Source organism: Zingiber officinale, chromosome 1A, assembly GCF_018446385.1.
Source record: "Zingiber officinale cultivar Zhangliang chromosome 1A, Zo_v1.1, whole genome shotgun sequence".
Taxonomy (NCBI): domain Eukaryota; kingdom Viridiplantae; phylum Streptophyta; class Magnoliopsida; order Zingiberales; family Zingiberaceae; genus Zingiber; species Zingiber officinale.
In genome coordinates this window covers 154,259,793-154,286,951 of record NC_055987.1, presented here as the reverse complement: position 1 = coordinate 154,286,951, position 27,159 = coordinate 154,259,793, and the positions used below count along the sequence as shown (strand labels likewise).

Sequence of the window (27,159 nt, the reverse complement as noted above, 5' to 3'; positions counted from 1 at the left end):
TTATATGAGAACTGGCTCTAATAGAAAGATAAAATAATTTGTTGGTGAACCAAATTTATTAATTTAAATTTATTCCTAAATTATTCATAAACTTTATTTCATGAATATTAATGAACCAAATTTATTGGTGCTTAAGTTTACTTATTTTATATAATTTTTTCTAATGAATGAGCATTTTGAACTTCTAATTCATTTATAACCCTAAACAGAACCTCTGTTTTTTCCTTCTGCTTTTGTACATGTTCCCGTGATGGCAAGTTCAAATGAAAAATCAATTTGCCATATAACAATCCATATTTTATTATTAGAGGTGGGTCAAAAAATGAATCTATTTTAAAGAAATTAATTATATCAATCCATTTTGGCTAACAATCTCTTTAAAAAAAAGGATGGATTTATAGTGTTGTAACTTATTTAATAAAATAATTAAATCAAGTCGGGTCGGATTTAAAATGAATTAAATCATTAAATGATTATTTAAATTTAACTTGATTTTTTTATTAGTTTGAGATTTTTATATTTTTAAATTTGTTTGATTAATTATTGAGTTGATAATATAAATTTATTTATTTATTTAATTTGGTAAAAAAGAGTTTTATTGACGAAGAGTATGTTCAAATATATATACTAAATCGAACTTTACATAAATATCCGATTCAGGTAGAATGAGGAGATTTGTGCGTATGCACTTGGAATCTGTCTTTGATTCAACTGGCACGCTCCATGCACGTGAAACTGGAAGCCTAAAAGGGTGAAAAGGGTTCAAATATAACCCCACGTCACACGGCCACCATGCACGTCAGAAGCATGCTGGTCCCCCGCAGCAGAAGAAGCAGCGCAAACATAACAGTGAGTGCGTGACGCATAATTTCACGTCCAAATTAGCCATTATGGTATCGGTTTTTGTTAGCAGACGTAATACATGCAACTAAGCATGGAGTAGGGCCGCTGTGTCCTAAAAGAGGGGTGGCAGGAGAACAGTGCAAACATGGAGGAGCAATAATGGACACATTGCCCGTGGAGGAAAGAACCTACGCTCTCACGTCTTGTCATCTCATCATCAACCATATTTGATCCTCTCTCTCCCAAAAGCAGAGATAAAACAGCGCGCATAAATTGCATTTGTGCTTTACCAACAGAGGTCACTCACTCACTCGCTTAGGCGTTCTCGGCCCAAAGAAAACGCCCCCCGGCAGCTCTGCTGCATCTCACCCTCTCTCCTGCACCCGTTGCAGGCGTTGCAGCAGCGACGCAGTTCCACCGATAAAAGCGAGGAGAAAGTGAGGAAGGTGATGAACTGAGACACTGCCCCCCTCTCTCCCTCTCTTCCCTCTTCATTTCCCCTCCCGGTCTTCAAGTATTGACACGATGCCTGTGCTCTGCTGCTGCAGCAGCAGGAGATGACGACTTCATTGCTGCTGCAGCAGGCCAATGTAGGAAGAGAGACATAAGAGTTATGAAGGTCGGAGCTGCAGGGGGTACGGTTGAGGCATGGCTCGCTTTTGACTCGTTTTCTTTTGGCAAGGCTTATGAATGGCTGGAGAATAACCTCAAAGAAGAAGAGTGGAAAAGGGCGAAAAAGGTCTAGTTTTCTCTGTATTTTTTGTGTCTCTCTCAGTTGCTTTCTTCTCATCTCGGTCTCATGCGCTGGCTTTCTTGGGGCCTTTATGCGGTAGTTCGGCAGCTCCTGTAGTCTCATTTTCTCCTTGCTTAATCTGCGTCTCGCAACTTTGAATAGCCATCTCTGGGTTTTGAGAGAATGGGGATCGATTTGAACACGATCGAGGAGGAGGAGGAGGAGGAGGAGCCGGAGCAAACGGCCCACTGCACTCCTCCTCAGTTCCCGGTGCCCGTGGCTGAAGAGACGCCAATGTGCCCGGAGTTGTGGCACGCGTGCGCCGGGCCACGGATATGGCTGCCAAAGAAGGGGAGCCTGGTCGTGTACTTGCCGCAGGGCCACATCGAGCAGCTGGAGGACCTAGATGGCGGGGACGACGGAGGCAGAGGTGGGATCTGCCGAGGGGACTTGCCGCCTCATGTCTTTTGCCGCGTGGTCGACCTCAAGCTCCATGTCCGTTTGTCTTATCCCTTCTCACTTCCATTTCTTTAGGATCGCAAACAATGATTTCTTCCCATTTTTGTGGGTTTCACTTCATTTGAGGGGGCTTCCATTGACGCAGGCCGATACCGTCACAGACGAGGTCTATGCCGAGCTATGTCTCTTTGCGGAAAGTGAGGTAGGAATTTATGGCCGGGCGTTTAAAGTCCTCGAGTTGTATTCTATCTGTTTTTTTTTTTTTAGCAGGCTTTCGAACAAAGATTGAAGAAGGGTGAGGTTGAGGACAATGAGGCAGAAGAGAGTGTGGAACTTGCGAGCAGACCCTCTATTCCCCACATGTTTTGCAAGACGCTCACTGCCTCTGACACTAGCACTCATGGAGGGTTCTCTGTACCACGGCGAGCTGCTGAAGACTGTTTCCCTCCCTTGGTAACAATTATAGCCTTCATCATCCCTGATACGGAGCGTTTGATCACTTTTATTAGAGCGTCTACTTTCCAGTAGTTACTTCAGTCAGTCAAATTTAGCGTCCTTGTTTTTTTTTTCCTTGTCCTCTCTTTGGCAAGGCAAACGCTGTGTTGAACAAGTGCATATTTGCTTCTTCCTTATTTCGGATTAGGATTATAAGTTGCAGAGGCCTTCCCAAGAACTTGTTGCCAAAGATCTGCATGGTACAGAGTGGAGGTTCCGGCATATCTACAGAGGTATGCTAACTTTGGGACAAGACTGTCATTTATTTTCTAGTACTTGAACTCAGAAGATTTGCACATAAGCCTTTCGGTCATCCCTTAAATTTCTGGCTAATTTTGATGAACCTTTTGTGCTTATAGTCTTTGAATTCACTGTGCTTATTTCTTTTAAGGATTCGTATTGCCTGTTAAGTTTTAGCTTGGGCAGGTGAAGTTATTGAAATATTCTACCATATGTTATTTAAGAACCACGATATTCATTTAGGAGGAAATTTTCCATTTCTTTTAATTAATAAAATGGTTGAACAGAAAAAATAATTTTTTTTTCAAAGGAAAAGGGATGAGTAGATATTTGTTAACTCAAACTCCTATTAAGAGATTGTGTGTCGGATGCTTCAACATACAAAAACATAATCCAGAGTGACATATTCCTAGAGACAATGAACAACTAGAAGAGCAGCTACCATGTTACTGCATTTTGAGTGGTTTCAGAAAACTCCAACACTGTGCCAGAACATCTAACTATGCTGCATCTGCCAACTCTGTTTAAATATCATAAATAAAACTTCCCTAACTTCTGATACAAAAGAACTTGGCAGGCAAGGAGAGAGATTTACCATGAAAAATGATAAACCAGAAAAAAAAATCCAGTTAAATTGATTCCTATGATAAATAAAAACATTTAGTTATCTATTCCATTAACTCACAGGGACACTTTACTAGGTAATTGTGATATCACTCGTCATCTATATGATTTATGATCTTTTAGAAGTCAGTTCTGATAATAAATATTGATTGTACACAAATAGAATTGCAGTTTGCAAAAGATTAAACTTGATGTTTGATGCTAAAGAAAATTCGACTATGTACCTTGTAGGTCAACCACGTAGGCATCTTCTTACAACTGGATGGAGTGCCTTTGTGAATAGGAAAAAGCTCATTTTAGGGGATGCAGTGTTGTTTCTTCGGTATGCACTGCCAAACTTCTGCTATGTATATCTCTTTGTTTTTATGATGAAGATCCATTATGTAAACGAGTTTGCTCTTTGTGTGAAGTGGTAATGATGGAGAGCTGAGATTGGGCATCAGAAGAGCAACCCAATTCAAAAGCAGCACTAATTCTTCGACACATACCAGTAGGAACTTGAATCTAACAACCCTTCCTGTTGTTGCTAATGCTGTGTCTGCAAGAAAAGTCTTCCACGTCTACTATGATCCAAGGTATGCTTGGTTGTGTATGTAAATTCTACCTTATGTTTATGTAAAAGCTGCTAGCTTTCATGAGAGTATTAGTTCTGTTAAATATTTAACTCTCGATTGTTTCACCTTAAGTTTTATGAGAATGTATTATGTCCACATCTAATGCAGTTTCCAGTTATTTTTAAGAATAATATTTGATAGTTTTAGGTATATCATGTCTTAGTTTGTTTTCCACCAATGACAGCTTGCTAGATCGTGAATCGAAAACGATAGTAGAGTTTCATGGGTTGTCATGACTCTTCCTAAGATGTTTCATGTCCTGCAGAGGAAGCTCATCGGATTTCATAGTTCCATACTGGAAATTTGTGAAAAGCTTCAAAAATCCTGTTTCGGTCGGAGCGAGATTCAGAATGATCTGTGAAAGTGAAGATGCCAGAGATCGAAGGTTAGAAAATAACCTAAAACAAAATTTGAAACTGGTATCTAATGAGAAATGCATTGAATCATTCAATTACTTTCTTAAAGGTCAACGGGACTGATAACCGGGATCAATGAAGTTGACCCTGTAAGATGGCCTGGCTCGAAGTGGAGGTGTTTGTCGGTATGTTTATACACCCTTCTTTGTTCCCTCTTCAAACAATTCATTCCCTTTTGAGAAATAGTAGTGCAATGTTTGATCTAACAGAAAATTAGTATCCAATACATTTAGCACTATCAATTCTTTCCTATTCTCTTGTATACGTTACTCATGAAATTGTTAACAGTTTGTGCAAACAAGTATAGCTTTTGTCCTTTGTACCCTATTATATATATCCGTTCTTTTTACAGTTAAACCCCTCAGGTTGATATATTGACAATTAATTCCTAATGTAATTGCAATTTAGTTTTTGATACTTCCTCAAACACTGTTTAATTCTAACTCTGTAACCTAAAAACATTGTCAAGTCCCAACTTGTTACTAGTCTACTTAATTCAAATTCCTCCCGAAGACTTCATGAGAAAATCTATTAGCTGATCATTGGAATTAACAAAAGAGATAAAGATCTCCTTAGACCTTCACTTATACAAGGTGCACCCATTTAATTATTATAGGTGCAACCCTTTAGTTATGTTAGGTGCTCTATTTTGTTCTTAGCGAGCAGGAGTTGCCCTTTAGATACAATAGGCGGCTGTTATGCTAATATGGCAATTGCTATTAATTTTTGTTCCCACCGGGTAGATGCTACCCTTTAGTTATACCATGTGTTATCCTTTAGTTATCTTAGAAGCTACCCTTGAATTATGGTAAGTCAACCTTAACAATCATGTCTTATCTCACTAAGTGAGATTGGCTATATAGATCTTTCTACGTCATTGGGCTCTATCACCTATTATATCATTATCTACATTTACATAAATTTTACTCTATTTTATAGTTGCTAACATCTTTGGTCTTTTCCTTTTCCTCATTTAATGTGTATATTTGTTATAGTTTCACATTGCCTAACTGAAGTATTTATAGGTCTTCTAGGTACATATTCATACCATCTTAAACATTTCTCTTAGAGTTTTTCCTTAATAGACACAATCTTGATTGTTTTTTTTAATGTTCTTATTTCTTATTTGTTTATCCTCGTAGGTCCACACATCCACTTTAACATTCTAACTCTTCGACTCTCATCTTTTATTCGTGTGCTCGTCTAAATATTACTATTTCATTTTATTATGATAGGTGATATAATTTTATTTGTCTTGTGAGAACTACCCTTTTTTTCAAGTAATCAATAACACATGTTAAGGGAAGAAAACTTCATCTTGATATTGTGTTAAAGAGATCTTCTGATATTTTCATTTCTTATCTATTTATCCCCGTATGTCTGCACATCCACTTTAACATCCTCGTATCTGTGACTCTGATCTGTTTGTGTGCTCGTCTAAATATTACTATTTCATTTTATTATGATAGGTACTGCAATTTTTATTTGTCTTGTGGGTGCTACCCTTTTTTTTCAAGTAGTTGAGAACACATGTCAAGGGAAGAAAACTCTCTTCATCTAGATCTTGTGAGAAAGAGATCTTCACACAAGTTTTATCTGCTTGTAACTGCACTTTAGGCATTTTGGAATATCGAACTCTTTCTACTTAAAAGTTTCTACTGCATTGCTGATTGACGATGTACTTTATAAATGTATAGGTAAGTTGGGATGACAATCGTGAATTTGGCCAGTGCAGTAGACTATCTCCATGGGAAATTGAAAGAACTGGTTCAATTCTAGGCTCTGTCAGCCTGTCAACAGCAGATTCCAAAAGGGCCAAAATCAGCCTTCCCCTTCACAATATGGAGTACTGGGTTGCAAGTAGGTCTTTGATGTTTTATCAAAACCTGGTCACTCAAGGCAAATCTGTGTCTTAGTTGTTTCTAATCTATGTTGAATTGTCTGCAGATGGAAATGGGTGTCCGGATTCCAGAAAATCTTCAAGTTTCCGCAAGGTCTTGCAAGGTCAAGAAGTTACAAAAATTAGAGCTTTCAACAATGCCAGTGCAGCAGCTCCTATTTCGGAGGTCCAAATCAGTCGATACTCAGAGGATGATGCATGTTCAGCTGCTGCAAACAGCTCCAAGATAAGTGCATCTGTTTCAGGAGGAATGTTCAGAGTGCCACTTGGGAATTCTGAGTTTCCTTCTGATTGCACAGGCTTGAATGAATCTACCCGATTCCAGAAGGTCTTGCAAGGTCAAGAAATTTTCTCGAAAGTTCCTCTCCTAGGAGTTCCATCTGATTCTCATCCGAGGGATAGAGCCTACTGCATGTTTGATTATTCTCCTACATATCATGGTCTGAGCAAATTATCCAACACATCTTGCCGATCCATTACTCCTGCTCAACAGTCTTTATCACCAGTTCCAGTATCTTCCCCATCATCCGTACTCATGTTTCAAGAAAAAAAGTCCAGGAATTCATTGACAAAATCTATATCTAGCATGAAATGTCATGACAACGGCGGTGATGGCTTCTACTTTGCCAAGCCAAATTGCACGGAAACCTTCCATAGAGATTCAAACATTCTCTTTTGGCCTCAAAGCATGAGTTTTCCGTCTTCCAACCCACAACGTCAAGTGGTAAAAGCTGATGTTCCTCTACCACATTGCAAGTTGGGTTTGGAAAACGAGCAGAATGGTTGCAAGCTATTCGGTTTTTCTTTGACTGACACGGCTCCTCTAGCTAATCTAGTTGATAAAGCTCTGCCAGCCTCACTGTTTTCCACTCACAAGAAGGTTGACGCTGTAGTTTCAAGTTCAATGCCTCGAATTCCTGTGAAACCTCTAGCGTGCAATTGCACTGGATTAAGCGCCCTCTATGCCGAGTGTGTTGCTCCATTTTAGGCCTTTGGTTTCACGAGACAATCTCTCTCTAATCAGTGCTGCTAGAAGCTATATCCGGTGGTTGCGTTTTATGAACTAGTATCTGACTTAATTTGACAAAAATTGTTTGATATCCAGTTGTCGTCTGCAAAAGAACAGCATTTTGCCAGGGTTGATCCGTAGGACTTTAGAAAAGCTGAATACAAGAAGAAACTTGGTTTCAAATGTTTCTCTGAACTTGTATCTCACTTAGCATTAGATTTGGATAAGCTGATCTTCTTAGTAGCTAATTATTTACTAAACTGTTGGAATCTGAATCATGTTAGACTTTGATCTGCTCAGTGACTGATACTTTGTTGTAAGTTAATTATGGACCATGCTAAAGCTGTTCGTATTGAGTTTTGTGCTGTCGTTAAATCTGACCCTTAATTGCGTATAATGTTCACTCGGTTCATGGCTTTTCTTAAATCTGTCGATATATAACTGCCGGTCCAATTTCCGGTCCAGCAATGAAACATTACGGTCTAGCTATCGCTCTTCAGTAGGGCCCCACCGCCGTCCAACTGATGAGAGACGGAGAGGACTTGCGGGGTGTAGACCGGAAGTCGTGCTTCCCTTCAATGCTCCGATGCTTTCCCTCTCCTCCTAATGCCGATCTCTTCCAGAGGGTTTGCGTCGACGAGCGGCGACTACGGAGGCGTCCTCTGCTTCCTCGCCCTCGCCCTCGCGTCGCCGCTCTCTGCTTCTCCCCTTCGTGGCGTCTCTCCGCGAGGTCACCGATTCTGCCCCCGCATCGCCTCTTGTTTTGTAATACTCTTATCCTTTCGACGAATCGTTCTTGCAGATGAGAAGTACTTCATGGGGCCGGTGATAGCTTGCAGAGACGGCGCCGCAACTTTCCCTAGAGATCGGCTAAACGATGGCTTCTGTGATTGCCCTGATGGAACTGATGAACCCGGTTTGCTTCTTCTTCCCTCTTTTTTTTTTCTTTGGATTTTGCTTCATTCATGCCCCTTTTCCCCCTTGCCTAAAAAATTACGCGACTATATCATTGACGTTTTTGAGGATTATTCTTCCTATTTACTTGGAATGGTAGGGAGTAAGATGGATAAAAGATACAGGAAGAATGAAAGATATTAGGAATGTATGAGACACAGTATTGTCAACGATACTGAGAATTGGAAGTCAAGAAGAATGGTTTGTCATTTGTTTGCATGGTAGATATTTGTTGTGTCGATATGGGCAAGAAGGTTCATAAGGAGTTAAGCATACAGTATAACTTTTTAAGGAAAAGAGGAAATCTAATTTTCTATAGCTTGAGATTTTTTTTTCCGTTTGTTTTCAATTCATCACTTTTCTTCCTTATGGTATGTTTGGGAGGAGGTGAGGGAAGGGTAAGTAAAGAGAAGGTAACTTTTACCCTTTTTTGGAAAGGAGGTGAGGGGAGGAAAGGGGAACTTTTACCCTCCCTTGCCCCTCAAATGGCCTATTTCCTTACACCCCGATTTGGGGTCTAAGAAAGTTACCCTTCTTTTCCTTTCCCTCCCTTCCCTTTCCATTAATGAACCTCCCCTCACCCTCATACAAACGGGAGAGGATCCTTTGGTCCACTTTTTGTGGACCAGGGATGGTCCACAACTCAATTGCGGTCGAATCGTGGCTGTAATCCAATCTAGCCGCAATTGGTTGCAATTCCCATGGGTTCACCTTCCCACCCAGGTTGTAGTTTGGGTCGGAACAGGCGGCTGGAGGCCATCCGGAGACCGTCGCAGTGGGTGGGTGGCTGGGCTGCCGGGCACCGAGCTGGGGGTGGCCTCTGGTCGCCTACCTCGACCCAAACTACAACCTAAATGGGAAGGTGAACCCAAGGAAGATCACAACTAATTATGGCCGGATTGCAGTCATGATCTGGTCGTAATTGGGTTATGGACCATCCTCTGGTACACAAAAAAGTGGCCCAGGATCCGGTCTGCATCCAAACATAATGTTGTGTTTGCTTGAATGGAAATAGGAGGGAATATAAACGAAAAGAAATAAAATTATTAATTTCTTTTGTTTACTTGGAAGTAGAGAAGAGGAAAAAATTAATGCCATTTAAGTGCTCTAATTGTAAGTAGAGAAGATGATTTTTTTTTTTATTCCATCCAATTGCTCTAATTCTATTTCTGCTAAAAAATCTGGTGGAAATGGAGGAATATGAACTTTAAGCATTTAATGTGTTCGAATAAGTAACTAATATTGTTTTGTTCTTTTAACTCCATCCAAGTAAATTAGAAAAAATAGAATTAAGTGGAAATAAGATAATGCAATTCATTTCTTTTACTTTCTCTTTACTTAAATGGCTTCATTTTTCTCCTACCTTCTATCTTCCAAGCAAACAAAGCATGTTTTTTCATCCAACTCAACAACAAAAGGAAAATTTCATCAGCTTTTTCTTCATGTGCTTTTTTAACTCCATCCCCATCTTTTCCCATCAAAGTGAATTCTGCTTAAAGCTTTGAGAAAAGCTTCAGTAATTCTGTTTTATGTATATCTCAGTTGTCGAACCCTGTCTTGTTTATTTGCCTTTGGTTAAACTAAGTCTTGTTTTTATGTATATCTAGTATTGTATGAAATTCTTCTTATGATAATTATGTCTTCTGCAAGATGCTAACTAATATTGAAGTTCTATAATTGGTAGATCTTAGATTTTTTGGGACTGGTAATTGAACATCATTGCTGGTTAGCACTTTGAGCTCGGATATTTGTGCTTTGATATGTAACTTCTGCATAGCTTAATATAGCTTGGTTTTTCAAAGATGGATCACTCCTGCTTTAATGGGCGTTCACTATCATCATTTGAGTGGTTTGCGATAATTTGAATTACACAATTTACATCTAATAGCATTCAATCATGATGCTTCATTCTTTGTGCTTGTGAATTTTCTGGTTAAGTAGAAGCTGCTTGGTGTTGAACCTCATCATTGCTTTATAAAGTGTGTCCAGAAATAAACATGTTTAATGATCATATTTAGTACGTATCAATTAATTTGATTAATATTAGAAAAAAGAAACTATATTATTGAACTAATCAGTTATCCACAGATATGGATGCCTATTCTTTTAAAAGCTTAGGCAGGATGGTCATGCGTGAACTTGTGGAATTTGAACCGACCAGGATGGGAGGGTCATGCTGAACATAACAACTACAGATTTTTCAAACCCAGAGTTCTGCATACAAAGTCCATCATTCTTGTCATTTGATCTAAAACCTAAGTGTGTTATGTGGATTAGATGGCAGTATATTATTTACTAGTCCAGATTCTTGCTATTCATTGTTCTCATAATGTTTTGCCTGAGCCACTTATTTCTACTTGTTTACGTGCTTCAGGCACTTCTGCTTGCCCAGAAAGTAAATTTTACTGCAGAAACATGGGAGATGCACCTCGGTTCTTGTTCTCTTCTCGAGTGAATGATCATATCTGCGGTACGTGTGCTTAAGCTATGAAATGAATCCTCCCGTGTTCTTTATGCTGAAGACCCCAATGCACTTTTGATTAGATGATAATTTGAATTACTATAACTGTTTCTTCATTATACATATTTGTAGATTGTTGTGATGGGAGTGATGAATATGAGAGTGGAGCCCCATGCCCAAACACATGTCACAAAGATACGAATCCTTCTGAAAATAGTACTGTCGCCGTGAATCCAGAGTCCAACGATTTGGACGATCTTGATACACAAAGTAGGAATACTAGGATTGATCTCGAGAATCTCATTAAGAACATTCGAGGTGCAAATACATTGTTCATGTAGCATTGTAAGTGGTGCTGAGATGAGCTTCTAATGTCTACTATTCATGCAGGATTGAGAGCGGTTACTGCCATGCAGATGATCGTCTGTGCAATTGTTATGGTTGCTTTTTGCTGCCACCACTATCGACACAATCGGATTCGAAGAAGAAAATATATCTTGAGCAGGTAGATATTAGAAATAGCTCTCTAAATTTCACCAGCAATCAAGCTTTTTTACAACGCTTAAACGACACCCACATGATAATTGCAACTTTCTGGTGGATAAGAACGTAATGTAAATTAATTTATTTTGGTTTGATTGCAACGTGAGTTTGTGTTTTGAAATATACGTACACGAAGCTCGGACCGTTGGACGGTTCAGCTGCATGGCATCTCGACCATGCAGCATAGATCTGGAGGATGGGGAAAACAACTTGATGAAGCGTATCAATGCAGATCGAGAACACGATGGAGGTAGTTAGAAGACGAATTAGAAATTGTCCCTAGGGAACGGTGTGGTAAAATGGTGGGGTTCTTTTTCATATAGTGAGGGTTTGAATTTCATGCTGTATATTTTTGAATGCTTTGAACCCCTAGTGAAGTTGGGGACCTCTCTGTGGTCTATCTTCCTTCTCGTATTTATCTCGTGGCTGGTTCTAGTCGGATCGTACTATCAGGATTATATAAAAAAAATAGTTAGATATTAATAGAAGATTATTAAATGATTTTTTCCATGATAACAGTTGGTTGGTTCAAAAAATAAAATTGATACGATGCTATGTGATTTACCTCCCTTTAGTAATTACCTTTTGTTATAAAGATATAAAATGGATAGAGAATGAAATTTATTCCTGGGGAATAAAATATGGTAATTCATATGTTGGATTGATAATTTCACCCAAAAAGAATCCCGCGGTGCCGTGCATAGTGAATAAAACACTATACAAGTGAAATGAGGTAAAAGGTCTCGAAACGAGTTAAAATAGTACATATTGTTATGCTAATGACAATAATATTAATTATTGATGCGTGTATCCCTTGATGTAATTAATGTCCATACCATTAATTAACTAAAGCAATCACTAGTGTTAACTCACCTTTAGTTAGTGAGCAACAACTACAAAAAAAAAAAAAAAAAAAAAAAAAATACAACTAAAAACTTGCATACGGTTTGTCTATGAAACAGCAAGATGAATTATTCTTTATCAAAGATGTTGAGGTACGGAGGATCATAGCCATCCTCAAATCTCAATGCCTTCGGTGCAACAGCAAGTTGTCTCATTAGCTGTCACAAGAATCCCAGCTTTGTTTTATCATTTTTGTACAGCAGCAGGTAATGTGGTGTCTATGAGCCTTACGCAATTCAACACTCCACTGCACATGCCTTACCTACCATGCAAAAGTAACCACTGTACACACAGATTTCATCATACAGTAGATGATTTGATCAGGAAACAATAAAGAAAAGGTGAAAACAAACGGCTGCCATTTTTGCTCAGATCTCCTGCAAAGCATCAATCCAATTTTTTGTGAGGTTGAAGAGGCAGAGCATCTAAACGTAAGCCTTACTTTAATACAGAGCTGTGCAGAGTTGCTCCGGAATCTGCTCAAAGAGCAAGGATTTCAGTAAAACTATACGATCAGTAAGCGTACGACAAAGGATTACACAGACCATGGCTCTTTGGTCTGAGTGCCTGCAATCTCTGTGGCTAAATATGCAGCTCGAATCAGAATCTGTTCTCCACATGTTCCAAGGCATCCAGACAAATTATTAATGATATAATGAAAAAATCTTGGCTGCATATATCATAAATGATTCTTCACTTCAGCATCCCTTAATCATCACTGTTTGTGATTAATGAACTTCTTCCTTCTGTAAAGCTATATTAACTTTTCTTAGTCAATCACTTTGTTGAGAAACAATTAATTTAGAAAATCCATTCTGAAAGACAAATCCGGTTAGTCACTACTTAACTGCTTGATGCTAACTACAAAGAGAAATGGAAGAAGAGGTTGCAGCAGAGCTTAGAAAAGTCCTAAATTTGGTAGTCTTGTTGATGCCACAAGCAAGATAAGAGGACAAATTGGCAAGCCACCAAACTGGATTTGGAGTTTTGGCAAACTTTGAAATTGACCTCATCATTCCTTCCTTCTCGTCTCTCATTTTATCTCTAGCTCATCAATTTTTCTATCTACCAGCTCAATTTATTTGTTTTTCTGCTCACATGCGAACTTTTTTTTAATGCTTCGGTTTCCTAGTCCTTCCTCGTCTTGTATTAAATGCCAAACTGTACATTAACTCTTTCTAGCTTTATCTTTCTCCTGATCTCTCCCTCTTCCCCTCCCCTCCGACCCCTCCACGACCTTTGGCCCTCAAATCCAGGCTTTGCTTTGTTGTGGTATTCTCTGCCACCTCCTTTACAGCGAAGGATTATTTCCAGTGTTCCAATCTATCAAACAGTGAAAGGAGGACCTTCTGCATCTTTAACTTCCGTTGGCTTGTCTTAGGCGGTGTTCAAATCTCTCTGACTTGAAGCAGCCTTTTGCCAGTTGGTTGGAAGACCGAAAGATCAACCCACGACAAGTGGTAATTTTTCGTTTTATGTTTTAATTTATTATCTTCTTCACGAGATTGCTTAAATTGCTACTCTTTATAACTGACGAAATGTTTGAATCTTCAGTGAATTGATGTTGCTTAATTCTCCTCTTTGACTTTAAAGAGTAAATTAGTTCTCTGTATTGCAAAAGTCCTGTCTTCTAAGTTCGGATGCAGAAAAATTGACCCATTCCCTTCAGAAGATTGCACGTCAAAAGCATTTCAGACAATCTGATACAAACTAGTGTTCTAGCTATAACTGATTCTTCTCTAGTTGAATTGCAGAAAAACAAAAACAAAACAAAAAAAAGGATGTCATCTGATAGTTCGTTAAATGCTGACTTATCAGAAAAGACGCCCGTTCTTGGTCTGAGACTTTGGGTTGTTATTGGCATCTGCGTGGGTGTTCTAATTGTGTTTATTCTGGCCATTTTATCCATATGGATCACATCCAAGAGGAAGACAAGGAAGACTTATGAAAGCATGCCAGTATCGCAAATCCCATCCGTTTCGAAGGAAATCCCTGTGGATATAGTTGGCAATCAATGCTCGGATCAAATTCTTCAGGAAAATGAAGGGCCTCTTGTCGCCAGCCATGACAAATTTAGTGACAGGGAATCAGTGAAGACAGTTGCAGCACAACTGACCAATAGCAATTCATGTGATGCTGAAAGCATTGGCCCGTGCAGCTCAGCTCGCCACAATGATAGAGCTGGGAGTTCTTGTTCTGGTGAGGAAGGTAGCTCTGGATCTACTAGGAAAGCATATTCAGCATTTCCACTTGTATCTCCTTTAGTTGGACTGCCCGAGTCCTCGCATCTCGGTTGGGGCCATTGGTTTACCTTAAGGGATCTTGAGCTCGCAACAAATCGTTTCTCCAATGACAATGTCCTCGGGGAGGGTGGATATGGAGTTGTCTATCGCGGCCGTTTGATAAATGGTACTGAGGTTGCAGTAAAGAAGCTTCTGAACAATCTGTAAGTTCATTGCTCCCTTTCATTCAGGTTCTTGTTACCTCAAACAGTGTACTAATGCTCACTCATTGAATTATGCAGAGGACAGGCAGAGAAGGAATTCAGAGTAGAGGTGGAAGCCATTGGTCATGTTCGGCATAAGAATCTAGTTAGGCTTTTGGGGTATTGCATAGAAGGAATTCACAGGTGAAAAGTTTGAGCTGTTCATTTAGTTACTTCCATTGAGATGATTACGTAGATCGACCGACCGATGTCAACAGGATGCTCGTTTACGAGTACGTCAACAATGGAAACTTAGAGCAGTGGCTACATGGAGCTATGCATCAAAGAGGCATCCTTAGTTGGGAGAAGCGCATGAAGGTCATCCTTGGCACAGCAAAGGCGTAAGCTCCATCCTCCTAAACAAGTCTTCTTCTTTTAAGTCTTCTATACACTTCAGTTTGAGTTGCCTAGCTAAACTGCTTTCAGGCTTGCTTACTTACATGAAGCAATTGAACCAAAAGTAGTGCACCGAGATATCAAATCGAGTAACATCTTGATCGATGAAGATTACAACGGAAAGATATCTGATTTTGGATTGGCTAAGCTGTTGGGATCGGACAAAAGCTTCGTCGCAACAAGAGTAATGGGAACATTTGGGTTTGTATCATCCAGTCTATGCTTTTCTGAATACTTCCATCTGTTAATATCAATGCTATTTTGAGTCATTGGGACTTGTTGGAAGATCGAAAGAAAGCCATTAATGGTAACGATGAACATGTTAATTCACATGTGAATTCCAGATATGTGGCTCCTGAATATGCCAACACTGGTCTTCTAAATGAGAGGAGTGATGTGTATAGCTTTGGAGTTCTATTGCTGGAGACTGTTACTGGCAGGGATCCTGTGGATTATGGAAGGCCCTCAAATGAGGTTTGCCTGTCTCATTTAAACCCTCAATTGCACATTAAATTTGCCATTGTAGTAATGAGCTCCAACTAATGTTTGTTTACACTCATTTAAGCATTTTGTTTTCCTCTTGTTACCAGGTGAACTTGGTGGAGTGGCTTAAGATGATGGTTGGGAGTCGAAGGGCAGATGAGGTAGTGGATCAAAAGCTTGAGGTTAAACCATCCGTTCGGGCCCTCAAACGCACACTCCTAGTCGCACTGAAATGCATCGATTCTGATTCTGACAAAAGACCCAAGATGGGACAAGTTGTTCGAATGCTCGAAGCAGATGAATTCGCTCAACATGATCAGGTTGTCCTCTTCATCCTCCTTTTCATACAATTCACGTGCTTAATGATACTCTAGGGAAGCTTTAATTCGCTAAGAGTGGCATACTCTTATTGCTTGTAAAGGATCGTAGAAGCCGAAGGTCAAGGTCGGGGAGTACGGATATGGAAGTAATGAAAGAAAGCAATAGCTCTAGTGACGTCGAAAGTCGAATGGGATTGCAAGAATACCGAACATCCAAAAGATTTCAAGTGTAAGGATGATCGACATATGCGTATCAACAAACTGTTATCAGCTTTTTTTTCTCTCCGCATCTTCTTCCAACACTTGATCGGATACTGAAAAAGGAACTTCGTTTTGGAAGAGCATGAAAATCTAGCCACCTTAAATTTCTTGTACAGTTCGCTACTGCAATTTGGAATTTTTTGTCGGACCGTATATTTGTCTTTGCGATTTGTTAAGTATGTCGAGCTTCTTAAACTTACTCGAAGGCGGCGCCCTCTGCCTCATTGGAAAGAGATAAATTACGAGGAGTATTTATTTTATCATAATGATTCTTTATATGAGAGGTTAGATAGTCAACGACACATTTTAAATTCGTTGAAAATTAATTTCAAAGTCTATTGAAATAAATACAACTACCAACTAAGTCAACTCATAAAAACTTCCTGTTACCCAATTTGATCAATAGGGAATAAGTTTAATTTTTTAATGAAATAGCTACACCTACAAAGCCAATTTTATTTCCATAAAAAATACTTTTATTATTATCATGATACTCTTTATGTTACTAATTTTTATAATTTTAATTAATATAATTATAAAATGAAACCAATGTTAGGATTAAGATGAGTAAAAATTATTATCACTCAGCCAAAAATTCTAAAGATCGATTGTGTATGCAACTTGAAAAATCTAAGAGTAAGTTTGATTTAAATTATCATGTATAATTTTGATTATGACATTAATGATAATTACATAACTCACATAATCAAGATTATAAAGAATAAAATATAATCTAAGTTCAACTTTTATATTAGGAAAAAAAATCTTAAAATCATATAAAACCTCACACTTCCAAAATAATTACATTCCAAATTATATCCCTTATTTATTGACATGAATAGGATTAAATAATATAGTCTTAGATAGATAACTAAAATTATCAACAATAACCTTCAAGTAAATATGCCCTAAAAGTTTTGGGATCAATCTAATAAAAGATAAAATTAAATTATGAACTTTCATATAATTTCACTTAGAAGTATTAGTTAGATTGATTAGGAAACTTAGGGCGGATGAAAACTCAAAACAAAGCAAATGGTATATAACTTAAATTCAAAAGATACAAACATTTTAACAGAATAACTCATCTTATATTCTAGTTTACGATACAATATCTTGAATCTTCAGCGGAATTACAACTACTTGATCTCGGCGAGAAATTAACTTCATCCGACGAAAATTTTCTGTTCCGCAACCCATGACTGCTGAGGCTCCAGTTGGACTTTCCCAATCTGAGATAGTGAGAAACATCAGTTTGCCTGAAATTTTCGTTGTCCGGATCACAACCATGTTGTAATTACCTTGGCATTTTCGACACAAACAAAATCTTTGTAGCAGGATTCCATCTGCAAATGCGGATTCCATAGAACGGCATCTGTCCAACTGCATGGGCAACAAATGAGCACATATGTCAAAAAATATCTGTAGGGAAATAAGTTTACATTTGGATTACATACTTTCTGTTTTGGATAGTTATTGTATCACCCAATCCATTATCAAGTTGTATCTGTTCGGGCGCGTCAAGGTAAATGCAATCAACAAATCCAGGAAAAGTTACTGCTTCCCTGGGATTAAATAAACCTGATCAGAGTTGAAACAATCAACTAGAGTCTTTGCTTCCATAAATACAACTCCACATGCCCATTTTTGTATACATACCTCTCCTCTTTACCCTCCAAAGGATTTGCAGGGTCCGGGTCCTTGTTAAGAGTCTTGCAACCTTTTAAACCTTTAACTGATACGCCTGATATAGAAGCCTGTAAGATGACTAATTGTCAGGCATGCATACAGCAATTCCAAACGTCAAATGAGCGCCCTTTATTTTTAAAATCATCAATGGGCGCTCCTGATATAGCTGTCTCATCACCTTCGATATACCCAACTACTCTTCTTTGCCCTGATCTATTAAAAATTAAACAATTTCAATGAAATTAATCTTTAACTAATCTGAAGTAAAACCATGCTAATTTCTCTTATAACTCTAGGTCTACTACAAGAGAATATTCACACCTTAATTGAGCAAAGATATCTAAAATTCTCAGACTGACAAAAATGAACGGTTTCATTGAAACTGTGAATAGTCGACAATAAAATCAACAATCAAATTTATTTTATTGGAATTAGGATTATTTTTTGCCTCCAACTGGTATTGGTGATGATGTATAAAAGTAGGAGCACCCTTTTGATGATTTTTAAAATAAAGTGCACCATTTTGATTTATGCCCAAAATACAAGCCTCAAAGATGCCATCAGAGTAATTAAGATAAAAAAAAAAGGCATGGAGTTTCATTCATGAAGGATACATTTCATCTTACTTTGAAATAAGTGTGCAATGCAGTGGTAAATGCAAAAGGCTTCGTGTCCATGTTGGTAATAGTTAACACTGTAGAGAGACTTTTGGAGTTCAACCCGACCTGTATTGCATTTACATTAGTCCAGTAATTAATGGTGAATAAAAAAGGAGTGAATATAACGAAGCATCTAAAAGTGGGGGCAAAAATGATCCAATGTAGTACCATCAAACAAAACTATAGTACATCACTTTGGTGTCGATTGAACTAAAATCACAAATCACCAATTGAGAAGGATGATTGTATCTTTGATTATTGATTAGGATGACAATAATTAATCCAAAAAGTGACCTGATAGTACCGTGGACCAATTTAACAATTTCTGGGAGTTATTTCAGTGCCAGCAACTGAAACACTGAGGTGCCTAGCTCCGGTCTTGAGGAGCAGGTCCTTGCCACAAGAACTATTAGTACCTGATAGGTTTTTGTCCGTTAAAAACAGCATCAGGTCGAACAAAGAGCAGGTCCTTACCACAAGGGTATCAAACCCAGTCTGAGGATAAAAACCTTTGAACCATACTTTCCAAAACAATCAGTGCCATCATCTAAGTGGGCATATTGCCATGACTATTTTGAAACTCAAGTCAGCAACAGTTCCCAATTTGTGGTAGTGCATGTACAATTATTTTAGGCATTTAAAATCTGAGCTAATCTTACAAAAGCTCCATGTTAACCAATGTGTTAGAATATTGTTTACAATGCGAACGTTTAAAATAGATTCTTCTTTCTGGTGATAAATAAAAACCAGAAAGCAAAAACAAGTAATTAAATGAAAAACACTTCTTGTCCATGGTACTATTGGCATTCCGGATAAATTACTGGAGTTACATGATCCAGCGTCACATCTATATAAAATCCCCATGCAACGGCAGAGAATTTAGTAATTTCATGCATATGGATGAAGAAATGAAGGACAAAAGATTTACACTAGCAAAGTAAAAAAAACAGAAAAATATTCTAATTGAATAATAAGAATAGTCTACTCATACTGTATAAATTAAACTACAATAACTAAGAGAGGAGTATTATTACAACTTTGAAAATTGGACAGGCTGAAGGTAAAATTTGGAAAGGCTACCTCATTGCAAGGTTGAATTCTTATTTAACATGCTGATTAGACCATGATTTTCAGATCAGTTTGTTTCTTATTGTAATAGAGAATTAACTATTTGAGAAATAACCCAGATACTTATTAGGCTCTCAAGCCCCTTATCGGCTAGTACGCTCACAGATAGGATAATATAATTTGCTCCATCTAAACATCTAACATCTAGATGAACTTCCGAGTGCTCCATGCTAATCAATTTGCTAGATTATTTCTTATGCATTGACATAATATTTGAAGTAGCACACGGTTAGCACATGAAATTATTTTCAAAGACAAATAATCTAACCTTATACAAAGCTTGAAACCTGAAATCCCACATTGAACGACTGTAAGGATCATCTTTCAGTTCCAATGTTATAACAGGATCTCCTTCAATGTTATCAGAGTCGGTGACTGACCAAGTCATGTTTCTTGCAAAACCATGCTGTTAAATAAGAAGACAAGATTCAATAACTTAATGTTTTAAGCTGTAACTTGACTAATCATATCGATTAAAGTAACCCATGCATGTATAAATCACATTTTCCATGTTGATACAGCTGATATCATAACTCACAAAAACGTTTCTCTTGTCACAAGTATAATATTGTCAAACCGCATAGTGATATTGATTTGGGCTAAATCATCTCAGAACATGCTTGTTAGGTTTAGTTATCAATTTTTGTTAACTAGATCACCTGCTAACATAGATGGTGTCTTCTGTAAGTTATATTTAGATTTCATTTATATCTAATGGAAGAAACATTGCTACAAACAAAAATAGGAAGATTGCTAAAAATATGTTTGTTAGCATCAGTTGAATCAGCTGCAGATCTACATTTGGCAATGTTTAAAGGCACCTAGCCTACTTAATTGACAAGTGTGCTTTCTCAAATGAGGGAAATGAATACATCAAGGCATTAAAAGACGGTTCCAGGCAGTAAACAGTCAGCCTACTGTCTATTGCCTAGGTGGTCAGTATAAATATAATATCAAAATAGGAAAGAGAAGTAAATTAAATTAAGAGTGACCAATATTAATATTAATAAATATATATAACAATTATATCATTAGTAAATCGAAATATGTTTACAAGTTTACAAATAAATAAATTATAATTCATAAATAATCACTAAACATATAACAAAAAAATACTTCATATTTCACATTGTGATAAATAAATAAATAATACAACAAAATACAAAAAAACAATAATTCATAGTCATAGGCCCAAATTGTAAGAAACCACATCGTTAGCTTATAATTAGCATCATACTACAACATTAGATATGGATAAGATAACTAATATCAAGTGAATGAACACTTTGAAAAAAATCATCTTCCCCTTTAGACCGGCCTCCCTAGATTGACTGTTTGGGCCACTTTGTAAAAGAGCCACCTAACTAGGCAGGCACTTTTTAAAACTATAGAATAAATATCAAGTGAATGAATAGAGCATCTTATTACATTGTGGCAAATTCTATTTATATTTGATGCAGAATTTCTCATATTATACTAAATGAGAATTAAATACTATCATTGAAAAAACGAGAGAGGATGCAGAATTTTGTCATTATTAAGTGACGTGGAGTAAAGGAAAATGCAATAAGAAAGAGGGAACGTATACCTGTTGTATAGGGCCAGGTCCAAATTGAGGGAAACAGTGTGGGATTCCTCCACTGTTTGAAGTAGAGAAATGATTAAAAACAGCCTAGCAGATCTACAATTGTGCAAGCTTATGGAGTTGAATACTCATTTAATCCAGTTTAATGCAAAAATCAATTCCACTGATCAAGATTTTGCTTAATCCAGAATTTACCAAAAAAAAAGTACCATAATTAATAAAGAGGTTAATATCTGATATTTTGATCCTCAAGTTCCTCAGGAGGAAAAGTTAAAAAATGTAAAGAGATGAAACAAAACAATATGTAAGAACGAGAATTATTAGTACCTGATAGGTTTTTGTCCGTTAAAAACAGCATCAGGTCGAACAAAGAGCAGGTCCTTACCGCTTGGAACCTTCCAAGAAGTAACACAGGCTCCAAATAGATAAATCTCAGCCTCACTGCACGCTAACAATGCAATATAAGGTGGTATGACATACACAACTCATCTGTAGATAAAGATTTCAATAAATTGAGAAACGTACGACGAAAATAATGATCAATATATAATTTTGTAGACACTAATATACAATAATGATCAATAAGTCATGTGAAATATACAACAACAAAAATCAGTCTTTTAAAATTAATCCTTACAAAAAAAAACGGTTTTTTAGTCAATTTCAGAGGAAGATAACTCTCGTCCAGCCTTTTACCTTGACACTACGGAAAAATTGCAGAGGAGAAAGAGGTAGATTAATTGACCTGCCATGAGGAGAAACCAAAGAAACTTTAGGGAGCCCTCCGTTCCCTTCTACGATCTTGATCCCCTGCGCAGAAGCAGTTTGATCTACACTAGCAAGCACAATTCTGCTCGATCTGTCCCGAAAGAATCAAAAAGAGCGAAGTCAAAAACACGAAAGGGGCAGCTAGAAGTTCGATCTGTGCTTTCGGACCTACAAGGGAGGCGGCGATTGTTGCGGGCAGGCGAGGGTAGGTTTCTCCGCAGGGGAAAGGAGGCCGTGGCCACGCTCATCGTCGTGTCCATTGCTCGAAGATTCCTCGAACGCTGGCTGATTTGTAGACCTTATCGCGGCCGGGCGCCTCAAAGATTACGCTATGCCCCAAACATTACGGTCATCGTCGTCTTACCAAGACGACACCGTGGCCGGGCAGCGGAAGTTTTTCAAAAAAGCGCCTCGCTAAACCCGTGCCTATTTTTTTAATCAAAATTTTCAGTTCTTCGAATTACTATTCTAGGTGATCGATCTAATCGAAAAATGTTCAATCTGCATTTACCTCTCTATTTTCTTTTCTTTATTTTTTTAAGTGAATCCCATGCCTATCCTTGCCCATTGCGTTGGATGGATCAGATATGTCACGGGATTTGATCAACTAAATCTAGCTGAATCAATTGGATGAAAATCGAAATGAATGAGCCAATTGGATGGTTAAATCGGACGATCACATAGGACTAGATTGTCCTGTTTGAGCAAAAAGTTAGGGATTTGATTAATGAAATTGTCAAAAATTGTTCGCTCGCCGACAGCAAAAGGTGGCTTCTTCCCTCTGATATTTTCTCCGTCCAATTCTCCAAGATCTTCTCAAGAGTAAGATATGAGACTTACTGTTTCGTATAATATTTCCATTCTATTTTTCAATACTAGTTTTAGAGCAATAGAATATAAGAAATCCCGTACGAAGGAACATCGTGAATTTATCTTGTTTTGCACACATCGCAAGTTGTTGAACATTAACGCGAGATCTGAAGTCGTGGCCGGGAGGTAGTCTTGGGAGGCCGGCGATAGAGTCACGAGTCTGCGACCTTGTTGGTCGCCAGCAGAGGCGTTGGTGTAGAGACGCATGGCGTTAGACGGGAAATTGCGACAGTGTCGCGATTTCCACCGTGTCCGGGCTTGCGTCGAAGGAGAACATTGGCGACAGTGTTTCGGGGTTGGCGACGGCATCCCGGGTAGCCGACGACGTGCTTATGGTTGGCGATGCTCCTACGGCTGCACATTGCAGGCGTCAAGGACCACGTAGGGCTGCTGGGGATCAGCTTCTGTAGCCAAAGAGTGTCAGCCACTGCGTTGGGAGGCCGACTTTCTGCAGCCTCTCTAGCTGCCGTGTTCGGCAACCGCTCCGGCTACCGTGCTCATCGCGATAGAGCCATGCAGTGTGTGATAGAAACGCTGTGCTAAAAGAAGAAGAGAAAGTGTTTATTTAATCGGTGAAATTTATTAATCGACTGGTATAAGCTAGGTGAGAAAAAGTTTGATTCAAACAGCTCACTATGTGAAAAATGACCTTTTATTTCGTCACGATTTACTTCATCAATTTAAATATACGAAGTAAAAGTGTATAATCAACTTCGCTGAAAAAACTGACGAAGTATATACAAATATAGACTTCGCAGATTTAAAAACGCGGGCTTCGCTTTAAACTGAAATAAGCTATTACTTCGGAAAGTTGTTAAATACCGAAGTAGTAACGTCGTGAATAGAATTTTTAGTGTTTACTCCGAAGTAATAGTACAAGAGTTAACTTTTATTTTGAGACCACTTTTATTTCCCCCCACTTTTTCATTTTCTTGGGTTAGGGCTTCCCTCTGCCGAAATAAGGTTGGACCTCCTCTTCCTTTCCCTTCATTTTAGTCCTCTCCGTTCCCCCTCGTTAGGGCTTCCGATTTGGAGTCTTAGGCAACAGAGACGAAGGTTTCCTTGTTAGGGCTTCCGAAATAAGGTTTGGCAACTTGAACTTTCTTACGCAGGGTTTAGGTTACAAGTGTTTGAGATATACCGTATGTTTTCTTTCCTTCGATTTCTTTTCCTTATTCTTCTTCTTTTTCTCCTCCTTTATTTTGCAAAATAGGGGGAGGCGCCCCGCCGCTCTCCGTCCCTCCGAATCTCCTCGCCGCTTCCCTCTTCCTCTTCTGTGAGTACGCCAGACTTCTTGACCTCTTGCTCCAGTTTCAAAGATCTGATTTTGCCGTTTGGTTTGTCGAGTTTGTGGTTTGATCTTGGCTCCGAGGGTTTTGCTGATGCCGGCTTGTCCCTTACCTGGGTCGGTGGCAAAATTTCGCGGTTTCGTGTGGTTGACTGAGTGGCGACGTTAGATTGCTCTAGAGAAAAACTAGTCGCGGAATTGGTGTTTGATTGGAAAGCTATGTCTGCGGGGTAGCCATGCGTTTGACTACCTTTTCCTGTGTAATTAAAGAGGAATTGAATAATGTGAAACCTAGTGTCGTGAAATCTAGTGATAGGTTAATTTTCTTCCTCGCGTTGGTTGTTATAGAAACGTGAGCTTTTGTTAGGTGTAACGTAACTACCAAGTAGCTCAAAGTTATTGAGCGAAGTATGATTCATGTAATTTCTCTTGCAATAGAGAGTACCAGGAATGTTCACTTTCATTACAACGAGTTTATGTTATTTTTTTTTCCTTTTCAGTATACGCAGTTGATCATTATGAAGAGCTATATGTTTCAGGTAAGTTGCTTAATCCTAAAATGTACTTGTCATTCAGGTCTACTGAACTTCTGCAATCTAGACAAAATATTGGTTAATAGCTTTGAACTAGCGAATCAGGTCATGGAGGCAAAGGAAACAAATTTATTGCCTAATACTTCTCCAAACAGTGCTCCACAACCTTTTATTCCTTTACTTGCTCCTTCCCCTATGGCAGCACCATTTTTCCACAATAGCACTCCAAAATTATCAGGTTTCTTTGGTTTCATGTATAACTGGCTAGATATAGATTGCAAGTATTCTTTTATTGTATGATCTTTTATTTGGTTTGTCATATTGTTGTAGGGCAATGTTCATTGAACTTTTCTGCAGTTGACAATTTGTTAAGAACAACTGTTGTTGATTGTTGGGCCTCCTTCACTCCTTTTTTAGCCAATGTTATTTGTTGTCCGCAGTTCGAGGCTACCCTTATTATTCTAATTGGACAAGCAAGTAAAGATTCAGGTTTACTTGCGTTGGACTCTGTTCATGCAAATTATTGCCTATCAGATATTCAACAGATTCTTGGAAGTCAGGGTGTCCCTAGTGACCTTCATGATATTTGTTCCATCCGCTCTTCTAACCTCTCTGAAGGATCCTGCACAATTAATGATACCATTGGGTTTGAGAGTGTTGTTGACTCTTCTAAACTCCTTGCTGCATGTTCAAAGGTTGATGCTGTGAATGAATGCTGCAGACAAATCTGTCAAAGTGCCATCAATGAAGCTGCAAAAAACCTTGTCTTGAAGGATGGCGGATTGATGACGAATATGGAAATTAATGATACAACAGTGGAGTATTCATCTACTGTGAACAGCTGTAAAAACATTGTCCTTAGGTGGCTATCTAGTAGACTTGATTCTTCATCTGCAAAGCAAGTGTTGAGAGGACTATCAAACTGTAATGTTAACGGAGGTAACTTTACAATTTCTTCTTCCAGACTCTTTACCATCTAGTTTAGTAGTTTATTTGAGTTGCTTCTTGATTTGGATTCACAATCTGCTAGCATGAGTGAATGTCTAATTGTTGTTATGCTCTTTTGAGTAGAGTATGCTCACTGGACCAATAATCATGCTTTATGAGTTAGGAGTTTGGTAACTAAAAGATTAACACATAGTTAATGGAACATATAGAGGTGATATGGATGCTCAAGTAACAAGGAGCAATGGATTTTTTTTTATATTAAAAAATGCCATTATTATTTGTCTTAGTGGTAGCATGATAGATTATTGAATTATGAATTAATGTTGTAGGGCATGGTTTAAGTTGACCAATTGATTTCACAGTATTTGAGTTGAATAATGAAATGTAAAGTGTTGCCAAACAAAATTTATATTTAATTATAAAGGAGATTCAGTATTAATGACATGGTGTGAAGAATAAGGGGAATGTGGTGGCATATGACACGATAGTATCCGACGGAGGTCCAAATGTAATGCTGCACAATGCTCCACTTGGGGAAGGCAACTTAAAGGTGTCTGTTGATGTTGTTTTACAGGAGGAAGCAGAGCTTCCAATTCCACTTAAGTCGGGACCAACAGTAATGGTAGATGCTGTTGGAACTGTGGTTGGCTGGCCAAAAGAATTGGTGATATTTCCGACGACAAAGGTATTTTCAGTTCACTTTTCTGTTGCTATAGTTATATATTTTGCTACAATTATTTAAAATTACAGAAAAAGGAGAAACCTGCACCACCATTTGCTATTTTGGAGGTTCCTGATGAGAAAAATAAATTCAAGGAAGTTGAAAGTGCTCTACCAATGCCATGCAAGTTTTTGTATTCTTTTGTTATTAGACTGATGACTGAGGAGGAGACCATTCCTATCGAATTTGATGAAGCCATGTTTGGACGTAATGTGAGTACATCGTTGTTGAGAGAGGATGTATGGAAATGAGAGAGATAGGGTCCAGGCAAATTTTGGTTTACATGGGGTAAGTTATGTCTTATATACAATTCTTCTCTTTGCATGAGTTCATGTCTTAAGTAACCATGTTTTTTATTACTTGAATGCAGTTACTTGTACAAGTACTTGAAGGAAACAAACAGGGCTGAGTATGTGTCGTTTATGGATCCCAACAAAATACCAGCCGCTCAAGATGGCAGTACCTCTTTACAACACATTGCAAATCAGTTGAAAGCATCAAACGGAGACAGCATATGCCTTATCCCATACAACACTGGGTAATCGTGCAAGTCTCATTGTACAATTTTTTGCTTTTTTGTCATAGTGCATGTGAAATTGAGAATGCAATACATTAATTTAACTGAGCATCTAATCACCATGTGATTGGAACTACTAAAACTTAAGGTTCAAAAAACTGTTGGATCATTTTTATTGCACATTTAATGAAATGTTATTGTTACTATAAGAGTGCATATAACAATACATATTTATTTGTCTTATCATGCTTTTGTTAATTTAATTCATGATTTTTTTGTCAACTTACTGTGTTTTGATTTAAAGTTTTCAGTTA

The 27,159-nt window shown here is 38.1% G+C and overlaps 5 protein-coding genes across 9 annotated transcripts; 4 read left to right on the top strand and 1 right to left on the bottom strand.

Annotated features, from left to right (window-relative positions):
* The first annotated feature begins 1,109 nt into the window (after positions 1 to 1,109).
* On the top strand, positions 1,110 to 7,689 carry LOC122038072 (auxin response factor 15-like). 4 transcript variants are annotated; one of them, XM_042597642.1, is made up of 12 exons: positions 1,110 to 1,289; positions 1,395 to 1,582; positions 1,739 to 2,071; positions 2,181 to 2,237; positions 2,303 to 2,488; positions 2,679 to 2,763; positions 3,626 to 3,716; positions 3,805 to 3,969; positions 4,274 to 4,393; positions 4,474 to 4,549; positions 6,122 to 6,284; positions 6,372 to 7,689. In XM_042597642.1, the coding sequence occupies exons 2-12, from the start codon at positions 1,457 to 1,459 to the stop codon at positions 7,310 to 7,312; spliced, it is 2,343 nt and encodes a 780-aa protein (XP_042453576.1). In that variant the 5' UTR covers positions 1,110 to 1,289; positions 1,395 to 1,456; the 3' UTR covers positions 7,313 to 7,689. The 4 variants fall into 4 exon arrangements, with proteins under 4 accessions (XP_042453576.1, XP_042453577.1, XP_042453575.1 ...); XM_042597643.1 differs by having other exon boundaries at positions 1,111 to 1,289; positions 1,392 to 1,582; positions 2,306 to 2,488; XM_042597641.1 differs by having other exon boundaries at positions 1,111 to 1,289; positions 1,392 to 1,582.
* A 142-nt stretch (positions 7,690 to 7,831) lies between these two features.
* LOC122038074 (glucosidase 2 subunit beta-like) lies at positions 7,832 to 11,392 on the top strand. Its single transcript, XM_042597647.1, has 5 exons — positions 7,832 to 8,063; positions 8,136 to 8,249; positions 10,662 to 10,757; positions 10,881 to 11,066; positions 11,139 to 11,392. Exons 1-5 carry the CDS (start codon positions 7,940 to 7,942, stop codon positions 11,255 to 11,257), a joined length of 639 nt encoding a protein of 212 aa, XP_042453581.1. The 5' UTR covers positions 7,832 to 7,939; the 3' UTR covers positions 11,258 to 11,392.
* A 1,647-nt stretch (positions 11,393 to 13,039) lies between these two features.
* On the top strand, positions 13,040 to 16,331 carry LOC122038073 (probable receptor-like protein kinase At2g42960). 2 transcript variants are annotated; one of them, XM_042597646.1, is made up of 8 exons: positions 13,040 to 13,654; positions 13,938 to 14,640; positions 14,719 to 14,823; positions 14,898 to 15,020; positions 15,106 to 15,276; positions 15,420 to 15,549; positions 15,666 to 15,878; positions 15,980 to 16,331. In XM_042597646.1, the coding sequence occupies exons 2-8, from the start codon at positions 13,976 to 13,978 to the stop codon at positions 16,109 to 16,111; spliced, it is 1,539 nt and encodes a 512-aa protein (XP_042453580.1). In that variant the 5' UTR covers positions 13,040 to 13,654; positions 13,938 to 13,975; the 3' UTR covers positions 16,112 to 16,331. The 2 variants fall into 2 exon arrangements, with proteins under 2 accessions (XP_042453580.1, XP_042453579.1); XM_042597645.1 differs by having other exon boundaries at positions 13,041 to 13,654; positions 13,949 to 14,640.
* An 820-nt stretch (positions 16,332 to 17,151) lies between these two features.
* LOC122038071 (putative glucose-6-phosphate 1-epimerase) lies at positions 17,152 to 22,370 on the bottom strand. Its single transcript, XM_042597640.1, has 10 exons — positions 22,137 to 22,370; positions 21,946 to 22,059; positions 21,528 to 21,641; positions 21,204 to 21,255; positions 19,884 to 20,021; positions 18,455 to 18,553; positions 17,799 to 17,896; positions 17,597 to 17,704; positions 17,441 to 17,522; positions 17,152 to 17,371 (listed from the first exon to the last, which is right to left on the bottom strand). The coding sequence occupies exons 1-10, from the start codon at positions 22,226 to 22,228 to the stop codon at positions 17,306 to 17,308; spliced, it is 963 nt and encodes a 320-aa protein (XP_042453574.1). The 5' UTR covers positions 22,229 to 22,370; the 3' UTR covers positions 17,152 to 17,305.
* Positions 22,371 to 24,854: 2,484 nt separating this feature from the next.
* Positions 24,855 to 26,860, top strand: LOC122005306 (uncharacterized GPI-anchored protein At1g61900-like). The gene is made up of 3 exons (XM_042560306.1): positions 24,855 to 24,897; positions 24,990 to 25,598; positions 26,182 to 26,860. Exons 1-3 carry the CDS (start codon positions 24,855 to 24,857, stop codon positions 26,208 to 26,210), a joined length of 681 nt encoding a protein of 226 aa, XP_042416240.1. The 3' UTR covers positions 26,211 to 26,860.
* The last annotated feature ends 299 nt before the right edge of the window (positions 26,861 to 27,159 follow it).

Coding starts and splice junctions, on each gene's coding strand:
- LOC122038072 (XM_042597642.1), top strand. CDS start 1,457: ATGAAGGTCGGAGCTGCAGGGGGTACGGTTGAGGCATGGCTCGCTTTT. Junction 2,764..3,625: donor GTTCCGGCATATCTACAGAG/GTATGCTAACTT, acceptor TGTACCTTGTAG/GTCAACCACGTAGGCATCTT. Junction 4,394..4,473: donor GAAGATGCCAGAGATCGAAG/GTTAGAAAATAA, acceptor ACTTTCTTAAAG/GTCAACGGGACTGATAACCG.
- LOC122038074 (XM_042597647.1), top strand. CDS start 7,940: ATGCCGATCTCTTCCAGAGGGTTTGCGTCGACGAGCGGCGACTACGGA. Junction 8,250..10,661: donor TGATGGAACTGATGAACCCG/GTTTGCTTCTTC, acceptor TACGTGCTTCAG/GCACTTCTGCTTGCCCAGAA. Junction 11,067..11,138: donor TCTCATTAAGAACATTCGAG/GTGCAAATACAT, acceptor CTATTCATGCAG/GATTGAGAGCGGTTACTGCC.
- LOC122038073 (XM_042597646.1), top strand. CDS start 13,976: ATGTCATCTGATAGTTCGTTAAATGCTGACTTATCAGAAAAGACGCCC. Junction 15,277..15,419: donor AGAGTAATGGGAACATTTGG/GTTTGTATCATC, acceptor TGTGAATTCCAG/ATATGTGGCTCCTGAATATG. Junction 15,550..15,665: donor ATGGAAGGCCCTCAAATGAG/GTTTGCCTGTCT, acceptor TCTTGTTACCAG/GTGAACTTGGTGGAGTGGCT.
- LOC122038071 (XM_042597640.1), bottom strand. CDS start 22,228: ATGGACACGACGATGAGCGTGGCCACGGCCTCCTTTCCCCTGCGGAGA. Junction 18,554..19,883: donor GGTTTCAAGCTTTGTATAAG/GTTAGATTATTT, acceptor AATGCAATACAG/GTCGGGTTGAACTCCAAAAG. Junction 17,897..18,454: donor CATTGCACACTTATTTCAAA/GTAAGATGAAAT, acceptor GTCATCTTACAG/GCTTCTATATCAGGCGTATC.
- LOC122005306 (XM_042560306.1), top strand. CDS start 24,855: ATGGCAGCACCATTTTTCCACAATAGCACTCCAAAATTATCAG. Junction 24,898..24,989: donor TAGCACTCCAAAATTATCAG/GTTTCTTTGGTT, acceptor ATATTGTTGTAG/GGCAATGTTCATTGAACTTT. Junction 25,599..26,181: donor AAACTGTAATGTTAACGGAG/GTAACTTTACAA, acceptor GTTGTTTTACAG/GAGGAAGCAGAGCTTCCAAT.